This window comes from Rhinopithecus bieti, unplaced genomic scaffold (genome assembly GCF_001698545.2).
Source record: "Rhinopithecus bieti isolate Rb0 unplaced genomic scaffold, ASM169854v2 scaffold_8675, whole genome shotgun sequence".
Lineage (NCBI taxonomy): Eukaryota > Metazoa > Chordata > Mammalia > Primates > Cercopithecidae > Rhinopithecus > Rhinopithecus bieti.
The window spans coordinates 4,395,116-4,420,246 of NW_016806447.1; the positions used below are offsets into that span (position 1 = coordinate 4,395,116).

General features: G+C 39.8%; 2 protein-coding genes and 1 long non-coding RNA gene across 5 annotated transcripts in view; 2 read left to right on the forward strand and 1 right to left on the reverse strand.

Moving 5' to 3' along the window:
* SCARB2 (scavenger receptor class B member 2) overlaps positions 1-8,223 on the forward strand; it is a 59,204-nt gene extending 50,981 nt beyond the window's left edge. The window contains exons 10-12 of the mRNA XM_017876564.1: positions 625-676; positions 3,512-3,670; positions 5,207-8,223. Of these exons, the coding sequence (XP_017732053.1) occupies positions 625-676; positions 3,512-3,670; positions 5,207-5,245 (250 nt within the window). The 3' untranslated portion in view covers positions 5,246-8,223. The remainder of the gene's footprint in view (positions 1-624; positions 677-3,511; positions 3,671-5,206) is intronic.
* A 4,463-nt stretch (positions 8,224-12,686) lies between these two features.
* LOC108532487 (uncharacterized) lies at positions 12,687-17,396 on the reverse strand. Of its 2 annotated transcripts, none has more exons than XR_001886464.1 (3): positions 17,366-17,396; positions 16,700-16,759; positions 12,687-13,244 (listed from the first exon to the last, which is right to left on the reverse strand). It is a non-coding gene; the product is annotated as an uncharacterized LOC108532487 (long non-coding RNA). The 2 variants fall into 2 exon arrangements; XR_001886465.1 differs by lacking the exon at positions 12,687-13,244 and adding an exon at positions 16,441-16,513.
* Positions 17,397-17,452: 56 nt separating this feature from the next.
* Positions 17,453-25,131, forward strand: part of NUP54 (nucleoporin 54) — a 34,234-nt gene continuing 26,555 nt past the window's right edge. Inside the window, exons 1-4 of one of the 2 annotated variants that reach the window (XM_017876565.1) lie at positions 17,539-17,660; positions 18,326-18,487; positions 21,175-21,258; positions 21,358-21,507. In XM_017876565.1, the coding sequence (XP_017732054.1) occupies positions 17,594-17,660; positions 18,326-18,487; positions 21,175-21,258; positions 21,358-21,507 (463 nt within the window). In that variant the 5' untranslated portion in view covers positions 17,539-17,593. Of the gene's footprint in view, positions 17,661-18,325; positions 18,488-21,174; positions 21,259-21,357; positions 21,508-25,131 lie in introns of both variants that reach the window. The other variant, XM_017876566.1, reaches the window with a different exon arrangement.

A 25,131-nucleotide genomic window follows, 5' to 3' on the forward strand; every position in this document is an offset into this window, starting at 1 on the left:
ACAAAACACTCCGAGGAGTGACAGCTTTGTTCTGTCAACTGGAGCCTTCTCTGATGACTCTAAGGAAATAGTAATCATTTTAAGGAATCTGCCTTCAGTATCTTGTGTTTTGATAAACTTACAGCACTTGAATTGCTAGACAGACTGGAATCTAATGTGGTGTATATGTTTGCAAAGATAACTAAGAAATCAGTAAATTCTGGGTAATTTAAGAAATAAGTGGGCCGGGCGCGGTGGCTCAAGCCTGTAATCCCAGCACTTTGGGAGGCCGAGACGGGTGGATCACGAGGTCAGGAGATCGAGACCATCCTGGCTAACACGGTGAAACCCCGTCTCTACTAAAATACAAAAAACTAGCCGGGCGAGGTGGCGGGCGCCTGTAGTCCCAGCTACTCGGGAGGCTGAGGCAGGAGAATGGCGTAAACCCGGGAGGCGGAGCTTGCAGTGAGCTGAGATCTGGCCACTGTACTCCAGTCCGGGCGACAGAGCGAGACTCCGCCTCAAAAAAAAAAAAGAAAAAAAGAAATAAGTGTACTGGAATCTTCATATAAATGTGTCTGTCTAGGAAAGTGTGCCATTGTGATGAGGATGTCTCTGAAACAATCTCATCCTTTATCTTTGTAGTGAAACGGGAGACATTAGAACCATGGTTTTCCCAGTGATGTACCTCAATGAGGTAAGTCCTGAGACAGAGGGAGCCACGGGTGTTTTCAGACTCAGAAAAAATCCATTATGATGTCTATTGTTGTAGTTATGTGTAAGTTATGACAAAAGGGCAAAAGATTTTTAAAACCTGTTATTCCTCTGAAAATGTCACTTAAATATTCACATGAATCTACCTGTGTCTGAGAGCTGATTTGGAGAAATGACAGAAAGAAATTTTCCTTCTCAAGAACACTATTTGGGCAAAACTCCCTTTTGGGGAGCTGCTCATGTAAGAAACAAAAACAGGAAAATGAGCCATTGGCAGACATTGTTGAAGCAGGGAAATAGTTCACACTCAGATAGATGCCAGCTAGACCTTTGTCTCCTCCTCCTTTGAAACCATGCTGGTTTAAGACACCTGTGATAAATTCTTTTCTGAATCACGTATCACGTTTACTGTAGTTATATCTCCTCAGTTTCTCCTGCTTCCACCCAGCTTGAGGAAAAAAGCGCAGGTTTTTTTCTTCAATAAATTATTGACTGGCAAATTTCTACTTTTATTGTTTTCTGTTTCCTAAAATACTTGCTGTTTGTAGAATATCGAATAACAGAGATTAGCAAGAAAAGAAAAATTAAAATCACTATTCACAAAATCTGTGTCAGCCTGATAATATTGTTTTTATTTTATTTTACTCAATGTGTTGTACAATTTTTTCCAATAACAACTTTAAAAGGTAATCTAATGGTTTACATTTTATAAAACGTGTGCTCTTTATAGAACTCTTAGACATTTTTTAAAAAATTGATTTAAAAAGTAAATTACTGATAAGTCCCGCTCTCTCAGAGATAGGTGCAGTTCAGATGTCAACTCCTGATATTTTCATGTTCTTGCTATTACATAGCTGAAATCATACGATAGATACAATTTTATATCTTTTTTTCTTCATTTAGCATTATATTGGTATTCACATTTACAAACGTTTAAGGGTTTGTGATGACAATTCTAAGATGAGGTTTTTATTGTTTCATAGGAAAAATTCAGGCAATATTTACCAATTTATAGGATCTCTTTGCAATTGCTCCTGGATTATCCATGCCTGTTTGTGGGCAGGGGCATGAAAGTAGGTCTTTTTGAAAATGCAGAAGGATGCTTTTCTGCCCATTTCTGTTAAGTAGTGGCATATTTGAAGTCCCTCCACCCCCAACTTCTACTTTGCTTTTTTGTGAAAGACTAGATTAAGTCCAGGTGTGTGGAGTGGAACCTTGTATTTTTGCTGCCTCCTAGGAACAGCTTGATTATTCTCTTCTCTAGAAAAATAAAATATTAGACCTGGAAGTGACCTTGGAGACTGTTGCCACACCACCTTTTCACCGAGGAGGAAACTCTAGCCAGTTATTGGAAAAACTGTCTTAGAACCCAATCTACTGACTCAGTCCAAAAAAAAAATTTTTTTTTTTTTTTTTTTTTTTTTTTGAGACAGGGTCTCACACCCTGTGCAGTGGTGCAATTTCGGCGCTTGCAGCCTCCACTTCCTGGGCTCAAGTGATCCTCCCACCTCTGCCTTCCAAGTAGCTGGAACTACAGGTGTCTGCCACCAGGCCTGGCTAAATTTTTTTTTCCCCTGAGATGGAGTCTAGCTCTGTTACCCAGGCTGGAGTGCAGTGGCCCAATCTCAGCTCACTGCAACCTCTGCCTCCTGGGTTCAAGCGATTCTCATGCCTCAGCCTCCCAAGTAGCTGGGACTAAGGTGCCCACCACCACACCTGGCTAAGTTTTGTATTTTTAGCAGTGATGAGGTTTCATCGTGTTGAAACTCATGACCTCAAGTGATCTGCCCACCTCGGCCTCCCAAAGTGCTGGGATTACAGGCATGAGCCACCATGCCCAGCCCCGGCTAATTTTTGTATTTTTGTAGAGAGGTGGTTTCACCACATTGCTCGGGCTGGTCTCAAACTCTTGAGCTCAAGCAATCTGCTTCCCTTGGCCTCCCCAAAGTGCTGGGATTACAGGCGTGTGCAACTATGCCAGGCCTCCAATGCAAATTAAGCATAAACTAGGCCAGAATTGTTGCTCATAATTTCTATGGAATTAATAAGCTCTTCAGATACCTCACTCATTACACTAGGTGGTAATTCCTCTGCTCTGCATACACTAAGTGTTATTCTAGTACATTTCCTACTGTCAACAGTCTCTGGAATTCTGGTTAGCCCACAACTTCGCTGAGCACTTTCTGTAGAGGGCTGTGGTCCTGATTATTATAGATGTAACCAAGAAAGAAATTATACTTTCCACATACCATTTTTGGAGTGTTTCATTTATTTATTCATTTAACCAGCCAGCATTAATCAAGCACCTACTGTGTGCTGGGTGCTATACCCAGTGTGGAGGTGACTGAGGTTAAGTCTTGCCTTCAGTGTCTTCACAGTCATTGCAAGACAAACAGTTACAATGCAGAGTGTAAGGACAATGATGGAGGTAGAGGGAACTTAGGGAAGAGGCCTTTGACTAGGCCTGAGGTAGCCAGAGAAAACTTTTGGAAGGAAGTGATGCTGAGCTTATTTTTAAGGATGAATTGGAATTATCTGACATAAAACAAAAGATGATACTGTCTCAGTATTTCTGAATATGTTTTACTTCCTTTTCCAATCTTTTTTAAGAGTAAAAGATGTCTTCAGGAGAAGGCAAGATATTAATGAATAAATGTCCCTTCTGATTACTCTGACTTATAAATGGATTTTCAGTATATTTGGTTTGCTAACAGGAGGAGATTCCCAAATTGTATTAAATAAAGGAAAGATATAGCAAAAAAAGGTTACACACTGGATGTTTAGTCATCAAGGGAATACTATTTTCTTGCCTCTCCAGAGTGTTCTCATTGATAGAGAGACGGCGAGTCGACTGAAGTCTGTGATTAACACTACTTTGATTATCACCAACATACCCTACATCATCATGGCACTGGGTGTGTTCTTCGGTTTGGTTTTTACCTGGCTTGCATGCAAAGGACAGGGATCCATGGATGAGGTGAGAACTGGCTGAAGGAACTTCTTCCTTATTGGATAACTTTACCTGAGGAATTCAACTGTACTTCACTGAAGGGCTGTCAGCTGGCTTATTAGGATGAATTCTGGGATTTTGTGCTGGGCATAGTGATTTCATTCTTATTTTACTGTTGGACCAAATGGGAGTCAGCTGGCTTATTAGGATGGAATTCTGGATTTTTGTGCTGGGCATAGTGATTTCATTCTTATTTTACCTGTTGGACCAAATGGGAAGCAAAGGAAGTATGTCAAAGAAGGTGGAGGGATAGAATGTACCATCTAGTATTTGGGGAATAGAATCTCTTTGGATATATCCCCTGGGAGTTAACTTTACGTCTTTGAAAACAATAACCTGAAAGAAAAGGAAGAATATGTAACAGTTACACATCTGATCTTTGGTGTCAGACTGCCTGAGTTCAAATCCCAGTTCTGCCACTTAACAGCTATACGACCCTAGAAACTGTGCTTCAATTTCTTCATCTGTAAAATGGGATAATAAAAGCCTCCCTTATGAGTTTTTCATGAGGATTAGATGATATAGTAGACATAAAGGACTTGGCCCAGTGTTAGCATATAGTAAGAGCTCAATAAAGGATTAAGTATTATTAAATATGATAAAACAGCTCCAAGATTATACAGCAAGGCGGCCAGGGCCCTGCTTGGAAAGAATCCCTGATGTATCCGAAGATACCTATGATTTAGGTATCACTGCATAATAAATGATTGGAACATGGGCATACTTTCCTTGGGTTGGCCTCTCCAAGTGACCAGCAGCCCAACCAGGAACCTGAATACCTCCAATGAGCCTTTTCTGTAGAAGCCCTTCTTAAATTTTCTGCAACTCCCTTTTTTACAACAGAGGCCTTTTTTTCCTCCAGTTTCCTCAACTAAGTGTCCGAGGCAAATGTGAAGTAGAAAATAAATAAGTGAAACCATCTGAGTAAAATTAGCTGAATTTCCCTGACTTCCATATTCTTCCATTATTTCTCTTATCCCATGCCAGTCACTTTAGCCTGAATTAGCTGTGAGGCAAACTACTTTGCCATTTCTATGTGTGGATCTTCCAGTCTGACTTTGTGCAGTCACTGAAATTGTCTTAAGCACAAGTGAAACCTCATGGAAATGTTAATTACTGCTCCTACAATTAACCTTCCTCATATATTCAACAAGCAAGCAATTATTGAGAACTACTATCTCTGAGACACTACTCCTTAGTAGCTTTCAAACCAGGAAGCAGGCAAATTCCATAGAGTCTAAGTTTCATAATCCAGATCAGCACAGAGAAGGGTACTGCTCTGGTATTGAGGGTGAGAGTGGTCAGAAAAGGCCTCCTGAAAAGGTTAGGCCTGAATCTTCAAGAACAAGCAGCAGTCCGAGAGGGGAGGTAAGGGGGATGAGCCACCTTCCTGTAGGTCTCTCCTCCTTCCATGCCCCCACTCCTCACCCAAACTTTTCACACTGGGGAGAAGTTTCTGACATGAACACCTAACTTCTTTGTCTTCTCTCTTCTGTGTCTCAGGGAACAGCAGATGAAAGAGCACCCCTCATTCGAACCTAAACATTGCCTTTGCTTGGTGAAGAAACCATGTGAGCTGTCCTGACCTGGACCATGACACGGGGAAACCCTCCACCTCCTCGCAGGCTTGTTGCCTGTTGAAAGAAGGGAAAAGACAGGGCGCTGGCAAGTGATAGGAACATTCTGGCCAGAGGTTAAAGAGCAGGCTGACATGGCTGGCCATTAAGCTTTATAAAATCATGTGGGCTCTGAAATTGTTTTTTTATGTGTCTAGCAAGTATTTAATAAACCCATATATAGTTATTTTGTTGTTGTTGGGTGCTGGTAGCTCCAGAATTTTGTGACCACTGTTGTGGATAAAATGTCTCTGCATCACTTGTTAATGCTACTTGGTCTAACTTTATTCAGTATGCTTCATTCACCGAACTTTGTGCTCAAAATGCGTATATACCATTTTATGTTGTATTCCATCATTTCACTTGCAAAACAGAAGTAAATAAGAGTTCGGGACCCAGGGTAAAATGGTAGCTTCATCCAGTATATCATTCAAATGCATCTGATTTCTGAAACATATTACATTTTATGCTGATCTTCAGTTCATAATTCCTCCAGGAAAACTCAGTCTTCCAACTACAATAAAATACTGGGTAGAATCAAATGGGAAAAGGGTTGGGTGGGGCAGTACCCATGAGTTGATAGTGATAAGCTTCTAAGGATTTTTAACTTGTACTTTTGTGAACGAAGAGAATGCATAAATAATGTTGGTGAGGATAAGTACAGATATTTCATGTAGAGTAGAATTAAATGCTAGTTATGATGCTTGTGGATAGTTAACTGTTATTTTTTTAGTCAAAATGATCGTGCTGTGAAAAGATGCTTCTGAGAGAATGTAATGAGTAACTGATTTTTCTTCCTGAGTCACCCTTGCCAAATATGATACTGTATTAATTAATCTAATATTGAGTGATTATTTGTGAAATTATGAATATGGGAAATCCATTTATCTACAGCCTAAGTTACACATAAGTTTCAGAAAGTCTGATTAGACTAAAGAGACATTTCTTCTGGGAAAGCCTTCTTGGTAATTTTGAAATTCTTTTTACAAGTTCTTTCCTCAGATTCAGTTCTTTCCAGTGTTTTGTAGCTCACAGTCACTCACTGAAGAGAAAAACGTGTGCCCTACACTTCCTGTGACAATCATTTTGCTGACAGAATGATGGATGTTTAAAATATTGCACAAAGTACTTTAAAGAAAGGTCTGTTAGGACCAGAAGCAGTGACACCACTTTTCAAAGGACTTCTTGGTTTCAGCATAACCGAAGGCAGGGAATTGGGAGCCACCATATGTCACAGTGTTCAGAATTCAAGCATATTTAAGGGCATTTTCATTGATTCTCAAAGTTCACCATTCATTTTGAATTAAGAAGCCTATGCATTTAGCTGACAAAGTGCTTACAGAATTTCTTAACAACTGAACCACTCAAAAGGATTTTTTTTGTTTAAAACTAGATTTCAATGTAAGCAAATGAAGAAAAAATATATAGATTTCATTTCCATAGCTTCTTATCCCTGTATTGAGGTAATAAATTGTTTTACTGACAATTTTCCTTTTCTACACTAAAACAAGATGTGATATGTTTCCCCTCTTGAAGAGGCAATTCATTAAACTCTCAACTTTTCTATAGAATCAAGATAGAAACTTTAGATACTCCAACTCACCAAAATGTAAAAAAACTAACAAAAATATTTGGTCTGCAGTAATGCTAAATATCTAGATTTTTAGAATTTATAAATATTTAACTAGATAATTGGGCATGTCTTATTTATGCATGTACTTATCCATACTAATAAAATGGACACGCTAGTGCATACTTATTGGCTTAGTCCTATTATCAGGATAGAATCATCTGTGAGGATATTTTAAATACTGTAAATGATAACAGTTAATGATATACACATTTAGACTGAGTTACACACTGGCAGGGAGACCAAAAACATATTACTTCCATACTTGTGTCATGATTCTTTTTTTTGAGACAGTCTCACTCTGTCACCCAGGCTGGAGTGCAGTGGGGTGATCTCGGCTCACAGCAACCTCTGCCTCCCGGGTTCAAGCAATTCTTCTGCCTCAGCCTCCCAAGTAGCTGGGACTACAGGCACGTGCCACCATGCCCAGCTAAATTTTGTATTTTTAGTGGAGACGGGGGGTTTCACCATGTTGGCCAGGATGGTCTCGATGTCCTGACCTTGCTAGCCACCCGCCTCAGCCTCCCAAAGTGCTGGGATTACAGGTGTGAGCCACCGCCCCTGGCCTGTGTCATGATTCTTAATAGTTACTTGGTTAAAATCACATTTGATACTATCCTTCTGAAAAGTCTGAGACAGACCTACAAACTACAGTCAAAATTATAGCTTAAGAGGAATGAATGCACCTATTAGGCTTTAAGTTAAAGATAAATTATTTCTCATGCTTATTCTCTTGCGGCGGTTATCTTAGAAAGACCCTCAAAGGCTTTGTGATTGTAAGCACTGTCATGATTACAGAATGCAAGCTTCTGGTACCATGATCCTCAACTTAGGAAGAAACCAAGACAGAGAGCTTAACTCACTTCTCTCAGGGAAAATTAGGAGTTGAGCACAGGACAGGAAATGGGCTTTGCCACTTTTAGCTCCAGGCTTTTACAACCAGATTTTATTTCTAGATACTTATGTTCTAGAAAGATCACTAATGGTCAAGTGGAACAAGCACTACACGACTAACCCCTATTGGGGTTTTTAACTTAAGGGAGGCTAATTTTTCATTTAAATTGCTTGAGATATGAGTTCTGCAAAAGATGGTCTGTATCCTTGGCCCTCTGGGCATTATCACTAAATTGCTTGTGCCTGTTAACGAGAATACTGACCAGAATCCTCTTCATGTAGCTCATACAGTTGGTTCACTTCATGCGGTTCTTGACATGTTTATTTCTACCCTTAATGCAATGAAATGTTTCACTAATAAAAAACCACTTTGTATAAAATTGCACTAGAAGTTATATGTCATTGGATGTCTTGTTGTTTATGGAGTTTCACTGGAAAGATGTTCCTTGACAGAGGCAGCCCTGAGTCACACACTTGGGCCACGTCTGATTTCAGCTTCGTTATAGTGGACAGTTACAATCAGCCTGACAAGTTCCACTCCAAGGAGTCCCACACTCTGCTTTTCTGTCTTGAGTCTTTCTCAAGAGCCCTGGAAGCACCATAGGAGTATCAGGGAGTTAATAACGCAAGGCAACTCTCAACTAAATGGGGCAGGAGTCAGTCAGCTGATAGGTGTTTCAATCCTCAGAGGACCAATTCTCAGGCTTTTTCCACATGGGTCCTCAATTAGGGTTGCCCACAGTGGTAACTACTTTCTGTTAGTGTTTCTTTGTTCCCTGTCTTAATCACCCAGCCCTTCAATGCTGCTTCCCAAATCATCCACCTGTCCTAACATCTTACGTCTGCTTATCTTAGGTCTGTTTCCAGGTACACCCAACCAAAATGCAGATAAGTCCACCCAAAAGGCTCAGTAGGATCCAAGAGCTATTGGAGAGGCACTGGGGTTTCTTTTTTTTTTTTTTTTCTTTTCTTTCTTTTCTTTTCTTTTTTTTTTTTTTTTTGAGACAGAGTCTTGCTCTGTCGCTCAGGCTGGAGTGCAGTCATGCAATCATGGCTTACTGCAGCCTCGACCTCTTGGACTCAAGTGATCATCCTACCTCAGCCTCCCTAGTAGCTGGGACTACAGGTGTGCACCACCACACCTAGGTAATTTTTGTATATTTTGTTGAGACAAGGTTTTGCCATGTTGCCCAGGCTGGTCTTGAACTCCTGGGCTCAAGCAATCTGCCCACCTTAGCCTCCCAAAGGGCTGAGGGTTTTGTTTCTAGGGATATTTAACTACAGTACTATCTAGGGTACTAAAGTTATTAGTTCCAAACTTCAGATTACCTTTAAAACCTTTCCCATCCCAATACTGCAACTTATTTTTGAAATCAGCAAATCCAGGAAAGTCTTAAAATATCTAGCTCAGTGTTACAAATGTCATGTATCAAGGACACTTGATCCCTAAGATATATACCTCCTAGGAATCCTAACTCTGCAGCTGGTTTATGTCACAGGGAAGCTCCTTGTACCTATTTCTTCTTACTCAAGGTAGTTAGAGACACCTGGAACTTTGTAACATGCCAAGCCTGATTATTTCAAATCAAGGGGTAAGAAAAATCCAGAAAAAAAAATTTTTTTAAGCAATAAGGTATGTTAAAACATATATCCATTAGCACTAAGAAAATAGTATAGGATGAGTGGTATAGAATACAAAGTATAAAAATATGTATACACATTAAGCACAAGATAAAGATCCCATTTCCAGTAACTATATTTTTTCATTCAGTCAAGTTTTTATTTTTGAACACTTGTGAGGTATAATTTACATACCATAAAAGTCACCCATTTTAAATGTACAATACAATGATTTTTAGTAAATTTACTGAGTTGTGCAGTTTTAGAACATTTCCATAACCTCAATAAAATTCCTCATGCCAGTTTAGAACCACTCAGTGTTGCCAACCCTAGCCCCTGGCAACCACCATCATCTTTCGGTCTTTGTAGATTTGCCTTCTCCAGACATTTTATTTGATTATACAGTATGTGGTATTTGGATCCTGGCTTCTTTCTACATTATACCTAAAAATGTGTTCAACTAATTTCATTAAGCACCCACTTTATGCTAGGCACTTTGAATATAAACTAGGCTACTGGTTTAAAAGAGATCTGTGGATCTTATGGTCTAGTGTGGAAAACAGTTACCAAATAATCATACAGATAAAATGTAAAATTTCAACTGAGTTTAATGTTTTGGGAACATGACTAGGAGCTGGAGTTAATTAAGCAAAGCAAGGTCTTTCAGACAAAGGAACAGGACATGCTCAAGGGCAAGAGGAAAAGCGTTTACTACAAGTGACTGAGAAAATGGCCGCAGTCCAGACAGGGATGAATGATGGGAAATAAGGTTGGAGAAAAAGGCAGAGGCCCGATCATGTTGAGTCTCATTAAACCATATTAAAGATTTGGGTATTTTGGTATGTCTTAAGACCAATAGGGAGCTATTGTGTTTTCAATTGGGTTGTGGGAGGAAGGTGGGCAAGTCTGTTTAGAAAGGCCCATTCTAGCTGCAAGATGAAGACTACAATTGAAGAGAATCAACATGGATGCAGGGAGATCAATTAGGAGCTGTTGTGCTAGGTCTCCATTGGCATGCAAGATGGGTCTTCTGGGTCATCAGCTGTCATACACCACCCTTCAGGGTGAATCCACAAAGCTACATAGCATGGGCTAAGGAATGAGCTTCATTGGAGGAAATACAAATTTACAGGGCCAGGAAAAAAGAAGGCACCATCCTCATGTTATCCCATGGAGAGGTGAGCCAAGGCCCACAACGCTGTTTGGTTTCAGAAGAGCACGTCCTCCTCCTAGTCTCCCTTTCTATAGGGCAAGCTTGAAGAAGAAGTCTCGTCAATGGGGGAATACACAAGATGCTGAGCAACAGGCAGTTGGATTTGGAGTGCCAATGGTTTACAGTTGTCTGGAAATGCCAGCTGTCCATGGAATGTTAAAAATCTCCACTTCTGTGATGAAGAAGGCACCAGTCCCATGGGAACCTGAGCTTGGGTGCAGCCTTTTCCCTAGAAGGAGGAAACCCCAGCCACAGCTAACTCATTCTGCAGGCAACCAAGAATGAACTGCCAAGGTCACAGAGAGTCTTGTTCATTGTGTGACGGGGGCTGCTGCAGTAGTCTAGGTGAGGTTTGGTAAACTTCTCTAAAGGGCCATACAGAAAATAGTTTTGCTTTGCAAGCCAGGTGCCCTGTCACAACTATTCAATTCTGCTCTTGCAGCATGAAAGCAACTGTAGACAATGCATAAATGATGTCTCTATGTTCCAACAAAAGTGTATTTTACAAACATCGGCAGTGGGCTGGATTTGGCCCCTGTATCTCAGGCTCCCTTGAAGACTCTCTGCTCTCTTCTTAATAATAGTGCTCAGCTACAACCTCTTCTCACTTGATACTCTCTCCCTGACAATCCCATTTACTTCCCAGACTTCAGTTACAACCCAAACACAGGTTAGGTTTTGTTCTGAATTGTGCATTTTTCATGTAATTTTTTTTTTCAACTCCAAGGGTGAACACTCCACATGTAATTTATCTTTAGGTTGGGCTGTGTTTGGGTTGTAAATGAAGTCTGGGAAGTAAATGGGTTTTACTCTTCAGCTTCAGCCTCACATATCCAGATACCTGTTGGATATCCTTAGCCAGGTTGCCTCAAATGCAGTAAGTATAGGAAACTCATTTTTCTTTTCTTCCCAAATTCCCATTACTAGAAAATGGCATCACAATCGTATCTCACTGTACAGCCAGAAATCAGGGACTCATGCTAGACTCCTCCTTTCCCTCCCCTCCACATATAATCAATTAAGCAATCACCCATCAGTCTTCATTCCTGCTGTCCTCACCTGCATATCTGCACTCTCACTAGGACTCCTGCAATAATCTCTATTAGCGTTACTTAGGTTTTGTGTGTGTGTGTTTTGTTTTTTGAGACGGAGTCTGTCATCAGGCTGCAGTGGCACAATCTCAGCTCACTGCAAGCTCCGCCTCCCGTGTTCAAGCGATTCTCCTACCTCAGCCTCCCAAGTAGCTGGGACTACAGGCGCATGCCACCATGCCCGGCTAATTTTTTGTTTTTTTAGTAGAGATGGGGTTTCACCATATTAGCCAGCATTACTTAGTTTTTAAAATAAGTAACCCTTTTACATTTTCAGAATACATAATACAGGTTTATGGTAAAAGTCTTCCTCCACCCATTTCCTAGCCACCCAATACATCTTTCCAGATGCAACCAATATTATTTGGTTTTTCAAATGTTTTTTTCCAGGAATACTTTGTACAAATCATGTGTATTTATATATTCTAGCCCTTTTTTAAAAACCCAAATTGTAGCATACATAGTGTTCTGAATTGTGCATTTTTCATGTAATTTTTTTTCAACTCCAAGGATGAACATTCCACATGTAATTTATCTTTGAGGTCTTTCTTTTCAGTACACAAAGGGCTTTTTTGTTCCTAGTTCATAGCGGAATAGTATTCCTTTGTATAAAAGCAACAATTTATTTAACCAAACCCTGGTTTGTTTCCAATCATTATTATAGTGTTATAGTGTTGTAATGATTTACCTTGTATTCCATTATTTTGCCAAATCATTTATAAGATAAATTCCTAGAAGTAGCATTGCTGGGTCAAACAACATTAGTAATTTTGATAAGTACAAAGCCTTTTGTTATTGTTTGTTTTCATTTTTATTAAAGTTATACATATAAGCACATAGATTTAACAATCAAACAATTCTACAGTTGTTATTTTTAAAAAAGATAGGAAAAGCAGACACTACTCTCAGAGTGCTTGCAGGCACCTGTTTTAGCCTTAAAAAAATTTTTTTATTTTTATTTTACCCCCTTGTCTCCAGATGATATGCTGCTTGGTGAATTTTGTTTCCGCGTTACCCACTGACTCCCCACCACGGAGGATGAGGGTTTAGCTCTTTTCTATGCACACAAATATTCTTTTCATTCCCCCATCTTTCCAGTATAGTTATGCCATAATTTTGTCCAGCTCAATATTCAATTCACATTATTGGGATTATGTGGAAACTGCACAATTGAGCCATGTAGTAACCTTTCAACACTTTTCCTTTCTCATCTAATATTGTTTAATTGTCCCACTGGCTTAGTTTTCATGTATTTATCACCAGTTTAACCCCAACCTTGTTGGTGATTGTCTAAATCTCTCTCAAATTGCTCATCCTTTTGAAGTAGCCTTCCCCAGAATCAGACTTGCTACAGTCTGGACTGGTTGTTCTCCAAGTCATCCTGGGGATTCCTGACATCTGTGCTGGAGCTCCGAATGTCTTCCTCTTTCAGCCTTGGTGCCATCTTGGTGGCAAACATCCTCTGGTAACTAACTGCCTACAAAATAGGAGGTGTTTTATTTTCTTAAAGGTTTTTTTTGTTTTGTTTTGTTTTGTCTAAAAATGCTGTTAGTCTCCCTTCACAGCTGATTTACAACTTGGCTGGGAATAGAATTGTAGCTGGAAACAATTTGTATTCAGAAATTCAAAGGCATTTCTTGACTGCCTTCTAGCTAGTGTTACCATTGAGAAGTCTGATGCCGTTTTGATTCTTGTTTTTTTGTGTGTGACCTCTTTTACTCTCTGGAAACTTCTTTGCCATCATGGTTCTGTTATTTTGGAATGTGCCTTAGTGTGAGTCTATTTTCATTAATTGTAATGAGCATTTGGTGAACCATTTTCAAACCAGCAATGTCTTTCAATTATGATAAATTTTCTTGAATTATTTAATAATTTCCTCATCTGTGCTGCATTCTTGAATAGTCACAAGTATACTATTTTCTTTTTGAGACGTCTCACTCCGTCACCCAAGCTGGAGTGCAGTGGCGTGATCTCTGCTCACTGCAGCATCACCCTCTGGGGCTACAGGCGTCTGCCACATCTGGCTAATTTGGTCTATTTTTTTTTTTTTTTTTTTTTTTTTTGTAGAGATGGGGTCTCTCTATATTGTCCAGGCTGGTCTCAATCTCCCCAGCTCAGCGACCCTCCTGCCCTGGCCCCCCAAAGTGCTGGGATTACAAGTATGAGCCACTGCACTTGGCCCACAAGTGTACTATTAACTTAATATCTGGTTTTCCCTCACTCAACAGTAAGTTCTCAAAGGCACAAACCATACCTTTTCTGTTTAGCACTCAGAATAGTGCCAAGTACATAGTAGGACTCAATAAACTCTGAATGAACAAATAACAGGAATAATAGGAATAATCTTGAAAGACTTTAAAGGACAGATTTTTCTCTATACTCTTTCTGATGTGCATAATATAACAGTGTGTGTGATACACAACTTTTTGAACTAGTCCTTTAGTTTTATTTTTTCTTCAATTTTCCATCCTTGGTCTTTTTGTTTTACTTTCTGAGAGATTTCTTCACCTTTATCTTCCAACACCTCTACTGGGTTTTTCATTTCCGGTAATAGCTTTAAAATTCCTACAGCTCTCTTTTGTTCTGCTAAGAATACCTTTCTTTGAAAATAATAACATCCTGATATTATTTCATGGTTGCAATATCTCTTGCTATCTCTCTGTGGATACTTTTTTAAAGTATTTTTAAAAGACACACTTTTTAAAAGTTTCATTCTCTTTGCAGTTAGTTTCCTCCAAGCTGCTTTTGCTGCGCTATTTGTTTTGATCTCTATCCTTTGTGTTAAAGCCTTTCCTCAGCTTGGTAATCCTTGCTGGTCACACTCATATTTAAGAGTGGAACTTAAAAGCTGAATGGAAGTTCTGTGTGTCTTAGTGAGGCTTGCGAAGTGTGAGCTTTATTATAAAGCAGGATTTCTCAAACTCTGTAATAGTGATATTTGGGGCCAGGTAATTTTTTGTTTGGGGAGGAAGGGAGTCTGTCCTAGAGTATTTTGCAGCATCTTCAACTTCTACCCAATAGATGCCTGCAGGATCTTCCACTCTTAAATATGAGTAGACCAGCAAGGATTACCAAGCTGAGGAAAGTCTTTAACACAAAGTATAGAGAGCAAAACAAATAGCGCAGCAAAAGCAGCTTGGAGGAAACTAACTGCAAGGAGAATGAAGCTTTTAAATTAAAAGTTTGGTTGCAACAACGAAAACTGTCTGTAGACACTGCCACATGTGCCAGGGGGTGGGAGGAGTAGAAGTCAAAATTGGCACCAGTTGAGGACCACTGCTATAATGTGATGTGGCTAAATCATTTATTTAGAGATTTCTGATGTCAGATGACTGTCTTTTCTCTGATACTGGTCATTTCACCCATAGAAGATTCTCCAATACCTTCCTGGAGGGTAAAGGGTTGGCTGCCAATGCTCTGGGAGCAGTAGGGGAAGGTGTATAGGCATGCATTTCCACTCAGTCTTCCAGCATTCAGTAGGGCACTACCCACTGTCAATAATGTCTGGTGCCCCCAAGTCCAGAGACACTACTATTTTATTTTTTTTGACATTGGCGGGGGGCAGGGGAGAGTCCCCACTGTGTTGCCCAGGCTGGCTGAACTCCTGGGCTCAAGCAATCCTCCCACATCAGCTGTCTGAGTAGATGTGACTATAGGCTGGTGCCACTATCCCTGGCAAATAATACTATTTTAATCACTGTAGAGAAGAATCCTCCATTACTTTTCTAGAGTGGGGAAGAAGCATTCACTTGGCTGCACAAGGTCAGAAGAGGATTCTGGGAGCTCTAACTGCTTCTTAAATAGACTTTCAACCAGTTCCTCTCATTTTATCTTCCCTTTACCCCAACTGATGAAGATACATGATATCTCCAATTTCTAAGCTTCTGGCAGATTCCATAAATTAATCTTTGGTTTTTCTTTCTGCTAGATTAGGGGGGTTGTTTTTTTTTTAAGGTAAGCTAAGTACTTAACCATTAGACTATGTACTAACTCAGGGGTGCCCAATCTTTTGGCTTCCCCAGGCCACACTGGAAGAATTGCCTTGGGCCACACATAAAATACACTAACACTAACAATAGCTGATGAGCTTTAAAAAAATCACCAAAAAAACCTCACAATGTTTCAATACAGTTTACGAATTTGTGTTGGGCTGCATTGAAAGCCATCCTGAGCCACGAGCCACATGTGGCCTGTGGGCCGCAGGCTGGACAAGCTGGTGGTAAATCAAAGCTCCTTAACATGCTAAGGAAGGTCTTACAAGATCTGGTTTTCACCTCTCTGTCATTCATTCATTATTTATTTCCCCCTGTTATATGCCAGACACGTGTGCAGGGCATGGAACAAGAGGGACACGGTTCTTGCATTTATGGAATATATATTATTGTGAGTAAAAATTAGATTGATAAATTATCTGTGACAAACAGTGAAAGAAAGCAGTGCATTGGGTATGAAAGCATACTTAGTTTGCAGGAGTCAGACACTGGTCACCATTCACCAGCTTGCCCAAGCCAGAAAGCAGGAAGTTGTCCTTGAATCCTTACTCCCCACGTCCAAATACTACAAGTCTTATATATGCTATTTCTTAAGTATCTCTCAAATTTATTCTCATAATTCCACTGCCAGATATAATCCAAGTCATCATCATCTCTTACCTGTGCAACTACAACAGACTCCTAAAAGTTCTACCTTCCTGAGGCATGCTGGCTCCTTCCAATCCATTCTCCTCATGGCAGCCAGAGGGATCTTCTAAAAATAAAATTCTAGTCATACTAGTCCTCTGCCTAAAACCCCTTAAAGGTTTGCCATTACCCTCAAGAAATAGTCTGAAATCCTTACCATAATTTACAAGGCAATATAATATAATGGTAATTTTTACAAATTGGGACTCTGGAGTGGAGAAACATGAGTTCAAAACTAGACTCCAGGACCTACCTGCAAGGTGACTTTGGGCAAGCTGCTTAACAACTCCAAACCTCAATCCTCTCATCTCACCTGCAAAATATAGTTACAGAATCTCCTCTATTGAGTTATTCTGAGGATTAGATGATATTACAAGTAAGATGGAGGGGGACCACTCTTCCCCTCTTTTTCAGTGCTCTCCTTAGAGCTGTGGTTAGGAGTACTGACTCTGGACACAGCCTGACCCTCTGGTACCTGTTTCCTCTTTTATAAACTGGGGATAGCAGGAACCAACCTCACAAGATAGCGGAGGATTACATTATGTAAAATGTCCAGAAGAGTGCCTGGCACAGAGTAAACGCAACGTGTTTGCTACAATTCCATTCTCTTTCATTTCTTCCAACATGCACCCTCTTTACTTCTTCTGCTCCGCCTACTCATCCTTCAGCACTGGGTTCAAATACCACCTCCTCGTGGGTGGTGGTGGGTTCTCAAACCCAGCCCAGCTGCTCGACCTCCCAGGTCCACTCTTTGATGGGGCAGCAACTTCAACCCTACCACATGCAAATTCTAGCTGTCTACCGCATATCCCTACAGTAACAACTTCAGCCTCTGCACATCTTTCCCAAAGAACCTCCCTACGGCAGTTTTTAAAGGACTCCCAGGAGGCACACCCTCGCCAGCGTCCCAGCATTTTACCTTAACAGTGATGCCCCACATCTTGTGAACCCCACCGGAAGTGAGCCGGCTGGGGGCATTCCCTCACAACCACCCGGCTCCTACGCCCTTGGCGCCTTCCGGCCTCTTAGGCTAGGCCAGAAAGGAGGCGGAACTTGGTGATCTGACTGGCGGTTTCCCCGCCGGACTGAGAAGAGGAGCGCGCAGCGCGTCGCAGGAGTAATCTCCTTAGTCTCCTGCTCTCGCGACATGGCCTTCAATTTTGGGGCTCCCTCGGGCACCTCCGGTACCGCTGCAGCCACCGCGGCCCCCACGGGTGAGTGATCCCCCTGGACCTTCACCCGGGAAGGAGGGGAAGGGTCTGGTCCGCCCCCTCTGTCCGAGACTCTCCGATCTGGGTATCCTGGGATCTCCCGCCGACGCGGAGACTTTAGAGGCATTGGGAAAGGGCGGGCGGCCGCAAAGTGGGCCGAGGCGGCTCCCGAGGAGGCCGCGGGGGTACTCGAGGTCCCACTAGAAGCTCGCGCGCCGCGCGTGAGTTTCCACAGGGCCCTGGCTTCAGCGGTTCGCTTCCCGCCACCGGGGAGTCCTACTCAGAGAAATTGGAGGTTGCTCCCCTCTCACCTTCCCCGAGAGCCTCCCTCCCTCCCCTCTGCACCTCAGCTTCCCGGATAGGCGGGAACGCTTGCGTGGTTCCCGCTGCCAGCGAGGATAGGGCTGGGGATCCACCGGCACTGCCCATTGACTCCCTTAGTTCCAGCCCCGGCCCCTTGTGGTCCTCGCTATGGGGCTTATCCGTCGTGCTTCTTCCATCTGCCCCACCCCACCCCCACTCTGCTTTCTTAAACTGTTTGGAGCAAAACCAGGTTTGTTCACTTCTGTGAAACCTCCTGCTGATTCTTGTAATCCTTACCTTGCTTTCTTTTCTTTTTCCCTCTCCCCCTTTTTAAAATTTTGTTTCTTTGCCTACACGCCTATCAGGATTTGGTGGGCTTGAGACTGCCAACTCCACCGCCAGTGGGTTTAATTTTGGGGGTTTCGGATTAACTGCTAATCCTGCAGTGAACTTTAATATTGGGAATTTCGGTGTTTCTACTACCTCGGCGACTCCGTTCAATTTTGGTAACAGTCTGGCAAGTGCAGGTAGATACTGCGGGTTGTATGTGTAACGAGTGTTGGGAGCTGGAGTCCAAGAATATTGTGGTTCCTGGAGTTTGGGAAGGAACTGTTACTTGTTTAATAAGGAAAGGAAATTTGTTTCCTTATCTCAAATCAAAATATTTGTATCAAGTTTTAGTGCCTTAAAAGATGTGGTTTAGGAAAGTTTTGCAAGTTATATTCCTTTATTAAATGTGCACGTATCTTCCAAATGATAAGCATTTGGATTATAATTTTGAATAGAATGTATCTATAAAATTATTAGATAAGACTTCAAAAGTATAAACTCACCACCAGTCAAGCCCATCCTGGGATTCTTGGACTCCTGCAGTCATTTTTCATTTTTTCTGCATCTTTCATTGAGATTTCATTTTATTGTCCTTCTGTTTCCAAAGAGAAACAAGTCTTATACGAACAGCAGTAACCTGTTTTGTTTTTTAACTTGTGTTATAATGATAATAATGTATTTCTTTGGTCAACCCAGCAGATTAGGATACTATAAGATATGTAATTTCTATAAGATATGTAATTATGGAAAGAATCCCCAATTCTTTTCTGGAATTTTGGGAAAAGCTCAAAGAGAGCAGTTTAATTTTATGGCATATAGCCCCGAATTCTAAAAGGTAGGCTAGATGTCTTTGCATTCAAAAGATAATTATGAGGATTTTCTTATGCATGTGGGTTGTTTGAAGCTCATTAAAAATTTTGCAAGACGCAGTAGTAATATTATGTATGCATTTAAAATAGGTTTATGTGTACTTTACATAGTGACACTGTAGAAAAAAAATCTTGTTCTTCAGCTGCTCGTATATGAATTTATCGTCCATAGTCTCTTACATTATGCCTCTTATGCCCGTGCCAATTATATGCATTTGATAAACATTATTTACTCCCTAAACTTTACTTGGGAAGTTTGGTATTTTATTCATTCACTTGTTACTGCAATGTGATTATCACCCTAGCATCTGAGTTGAAAACAGAAGAATATTTGAAAACTTCAAAGATGAGATGATCCATTTTAATTAAGATGTGTTCGAAGTGATCACATATCACTGTCCTTTGGTGTGTTTGCTTTTCCTTGTTTGCTTAAAATTGGCACTGGGTAAAACAGAAATCTTACTTTGAAATTTGTGTTTCCGAATAAAGCCACCCAGTTCATAATTCAGCAACAGTAAATAAACTTGTTGGTGTTTGCTTGATTTTATGTTCATTTGGAGTTATCACTGTTAAGTTTTGAGTTACGATAATGTAACATGTTTTAACTACTTTTGTATGTGTTAACCTTCAGCAGAGGGCTGATAGATGTTCTTGTTTACTTTTTATTTTGTATACTTGTAGACCTGCTATTGCTAAAACATTTTTGATGTTGTGGAGCATGATGAGAAACTGACTAGTGTTTATTGTGTAGCCAATTTAGATGATATCATAGTTATTCTGTGGAAGTGAAAAGTAATGAAAAGCGATTACAACAGTGCTTAGTACTTTAGGTGATTTTTATGAAAATGTTTACAGTTTGCAGTACTGCAATAGAACCTACAAGTAAATAGAGTATTTAGTTGTGCCTGCATGCAACATGCAGCTTACTCGAGTAGTTTTCCAAATCAGAATGAGGTGATTAATAAAAAATGGTTGCATTTTTTTCTTCTTGTATTTTCTGTATTGCAATATTGATGAATCTGTGTTGTATACCAGAAATAAATGAAATTGAAGGTAGATTCCAAAAAACCTGCAATATAATTCGACACTAATGGTTCAAACATTTGTCTTGAAAGGCTTTTTGATACCCTTGGTAATCAGCTGAAGACTGACAATAAGTTACAAAAATAATAAAACAATTTTAGATTGGCTAGCATTCCATTTATCTGTCAAATCTCTTCCTTCAAGAAACACATTCTTGTTGTATGGAGGTAAGTGTATTGGTGTGCTTCCTTTGAAAAGTTACTTAGTCTTGACAGAGACTTTATATATAACTCTTGACAGAGTTAATCTTGACATAAATTCACCAAAACCAAGGTTGCAAACTGGCAACGAGTCTGCTAATGTGATATGTTTGGCACACTATTTTCAAAACATTTGAATTCCTTGCAAAAAAAAAAAGTAGTTGAATTAGGGTTTAAAAACCCATACATTTTACATAGAAAATCCAGATTTCCTGTTTCTCTTGGGGTAAAAAATGGGAATATGTGACACTACTAAACTACATTTCTTGTATCTGCTGGAATTTAGGAACTGCTGATCTAAAGCTATTCATTTTAAACAGTTCCACCTGTCAGTAAACACATAGTCTACTTTAGTCTTTACTGTTATCAGTCTAAATCTTCTAGCCATATGAATTTGCAGCACATCCTCTAAAAGTACATACATAGTTGTTTTAGAATTATGGCAATAGGCTTAATGTGTTTTCTCATCTGTAACTGTTAACCACCCCTTAAATTGAAGGGTATATATTACATTGTGATATTTCTATTTTAAATGCTTAGTTCATTTCTTGTAACATTTTGACTTCTCGATTGGTAGTATAGTTTTCTAAAAAATTGATCTTGGAAGTAGAGAAAGGAAAAATTAGATCAATATATTTTGATTTTATATGTAGCAATTACTTATAATTTTAAAAAGTTGCCTTTATATATACAAAAGATTCTTCCTTTCTATATTTGTTCTTTTTTAATTAGGTGGGTTTGGAGGATTTGGGACAACATCTACAACTGCAGGTTCTGCATTCAGCTTTTCTGCCCCCACTAACACAGGCACTACTGGTAAGAGGCCATCTTAAGTCATTTGTAGAAGTAAATGAAGTAGAGGTCTTTTTTTTTTTTTTTTTTTTAACTTACGAAGTTCCAATTTTTCATTCAAAGGACTCTTTGGTGGTACTCAGAACAAAGGTTTTGGATTTGGTACTGGTTTTGGCACAACAACGGGAACTAATACTGGTTTAGGTACCGGTTTGGGAACTGGACTGGGATTTGGAGGATTTAATACACAACAGCAGCAGCAGCAGCAAACTAGTAAGTATGAGGTTTTCAGCTTCAAATAAAAAACTGTGACAATGCTAGCTGACATTATTGAGTGCATTCAAAATACTTCAGTGGACTTTTTATAAGAATTGTTCATATGTTCCAAAAGATTTGGAATGTTGCTTTTCATGTTTATATATGATAGCAGCTGGGGAGAACTCTGATTGGCACAGTTAGGATTATAAAGTTCCTGTGTTTAGGATCATTCCATTTAAATTTTTGTTGTTAAAAATAACAAATAGAGAAACCGCACAAAAGTACAGCTTAATAAATTATATATAAGTTTACAAAGATTAACAGCCTTGTAACCACTGCCCATGTCAGGAGATGGTCCCTGGCCAGCTAGTTCAGAAGCCTACCACGTATCCCTCCCAATCGCTTCCCCATCAGAGGACCTGCAGTCTTGGCTTTTATGGTGATCGTTTCCTTACTTTATAGTGTTGTCATTCAAGTATGTAAACAGTATTTAGTTTTGCCTGTCTTAAATCTCTATAGGCTCTTCTTTTATCTCTCTTTTAATTTATTTTATTTTATTTTGGAGTCAGAGTCTCGCTCTGTCGCCCAGGCTGGAGTGCAGTGGCACGATCTCGGCTCACTGCAACCTCCACCTCCCATGTTCAAGTGATTCTTCTGCCTCAACCTCCTGAGTATCTGGGACTACAGGACCAGCTAATTTTTGTATTTTTAGTAAAGATGGAGTTTCACCATATTGGCCAGGCTGGTCCTGAACTCCTGATCTCGCAGTCTCCCCGCCTTGGCCTCCCAAAGTGCTGGGATTACAGGCGTGTGCCACTGTGCCCGGCCTCTCTTTTTTTATTTTTTAATTTGTTGAAAAAAACAGATCGTTTATCCTAGAGAGTTTTTTAGTCAAGACTTTTCTGATTGCACGCCTATGGTATAGTTTAACACATTCCTTTGTTCTCTGTATTTCTTGATGATTGGGTTAGATCTGGGGCATACATATATATATTTTGTTGTTTTGTTGTTTGTTTGCGAGACTATTTCATAGGCATATTTTTTATCAGAAGACATATAGTATCTTTTTTTTGAGTGATCAGCCATTGGTGATGGCTGGTCAGCCATTGAGCCATTGGTGATCATTATCTAGATCCATTAATTCATTGGGGGTTACAGATAGTGCCATTTCACCTGGATTCATTTATTTGTTGAAATACTTCTATGAGGAGAAACTTGACTTCATCTGTTTGGTTGATTCTTTCTCTTTATTACTGGTTTTCAGAATAAGCAATTGGTGGTCTAGCATTCTCCAAAGATTACCAATTTTTTTTTAATGTCAGAAACTGCAGTCTTTAGTTGCTATTTTTTAATCCATTGCAGTTACCATTCTTATTGATGCTTAAATTGTTACATCTTTGGCCAGTGCAAGCCTTTTCAAGTTGGCTCCCAAGTCCCTTTGACACAGTCTCGTTATTAGTCTTTGATGGCTTCCTTACTAACCATCCATACTAGCTGGTATGGCAGTAGGTTCCAGGGGTTGTTCTGTATGGATTAACTTATCCTCACAAGAACCCTGTGAAATAATACTTTTATTATCCCCATTTTATGGGTGAAGAGAGGAAAGTGAGAGATTGTGAATTACCTGTATACCTCTGAATTTACAGGGACAGAAATTCATCTACTCCTTCTAGTGCTGTTTTCACTTTTCCAATCTGATGCCTCTTAAAATTACTTTTGTTTCATTTTTCTTAGGTAACTTGATTGACTAGTTAAAATTCATCCTACTCAGTCATTGAAGATTAGTTATTAACTTATTAAACATGAATTTCAAGGATTGCCTAACAGTAGGATGAAGATAATAGAATAGCATTCTCAGAACTATTCTTTCAATTATTACAGTCATTAATCTTTTCTACAATCCTGCAAAAATACAAAATTCGATGAAATATTTAAGTGGTTAAGGAAAGGACAGCAAAAATGAAGTGTTTCCTTTGTTTCTTGAAATAGTCTCTCCAACTATGAGTAACTGTAGTTCCATTTAGTTTTGTTAGGAAAATGGGGATTTGAATCTGGTGCTGTTTTAAAAATGGAAGGGGCTCATTTTGTTATGTAATAGCCATTTATTGTATGTGTTGTATGTCAGGCATTGGGTGTACAAGGTTGAAGACCACAATCCCTGCTCATAGTCAAGGAGATTCTAGGGTATCCACACAGAGGAAATAACATAGCATGGTTTATGGCAGAGTATAATGCATTTGGGACCAGTAACTAGATCAGTGCAGTTTTAATGCATAAATGACCTCAGGGTCAGTGGTGAGAGTTAGAGAGATAGATATGAATTGGATTATTAGCGTACCCTATATGTTTTACTAAGGAGCTGTCCTTTAAGCAATTCTAAACCATTATAGGATTTAAGCTAGACAGGAAAATAATCAGATTTTTACAAGTATCTCTTAGAGAAATACAAAGATAGATTATAGGTGGGTTGGAATGGAGGCAGAGATATGAGTTCTGAAGCTGTTGCCAAAATCTAAGCAAGAAATAGTGAAGACCTGAATTAAGGCAGTGACAGTTAAGAGGGGAGAGAAAAAACAGGATGTGAATTTGAGAGAGATTTAACTTGCAGAATCAATAAAAGTGAATGACTGGATAAAGGCATCTTGGGCTTCTGGATGGCATAACTGAAGGATCCCTTGCTCTTCATTAAGATCCAGAATACTAAAGCAAGAGCAGATGTTTGTGAGTAATGAGTTTGAGGAGTCCCCTGGGTAATTGTATATATTTATGAAAGCCATCAGAACATAAGTAGTATTTAAAGTGGTAGATATGGATGATGTCATTTAGGAGACCTAATTCCAGAGTAAGAGGAGAATACTAAAACAAAACTCTTAGAAACACTGACACTTAAATGCCGCCATCTGCTACCCCCAAGCCAAGTAGGTTATTGACCATAAAATACTGAGCAGCATTGTTAGGATCACTGCTTGTCCTATCTCATTACAGAGATGCCCGTCCATGTATTCCTCATACTCCTTAGCTCCCTTTTACTAATCACAGCTATACTTATCTCAGTTGGCAGTACTTGTGAATCAAGGGGAAAAGTTACATTTAGCTTTTCTGACAACTGCCAGAAGTCCTTTCCAAGCCAAAGCATTGATTATATAGGATCCTTCAAAAGACTGTTGGATCTTTCGACAACTGATACTTCCTGCTCTGTTAGCTCTTTCTATCTTCACTATTCTAACTAGCTTAGATTCCATGGCCTTCCATTTTCTATATCTCTTGCCAATATGCCAGACTTCCTTGTTTTTGTCACATTTGCCTGAAAAAACCCCAAGCCTTTATAAGCCCAACTGTCTATCTAGAGAGTGCTTGAGAAAAATCACACGTTATGGAAGAGGGGATAATATCTCTCTAAATTCTTGATCACCAACCTCAGGCCTCAATGTTGCCTGGTAATCCTGTGAAATTTCTACTTTCAGCTTATTCTCCCGCTTTCTATAGCAGTAATTTTAAACCTTTATTCTCTTCAAATCTCAAATTTATCTGTTCTTACTTTTAGCAGATGGCCTTGACTGCTGCTTCAAAGACAAAATAGGGCTGAGCACAGTGGCTCACGTCTGTGATCCCAGCATTTTGGGAGGCTGAGGTGGGCGG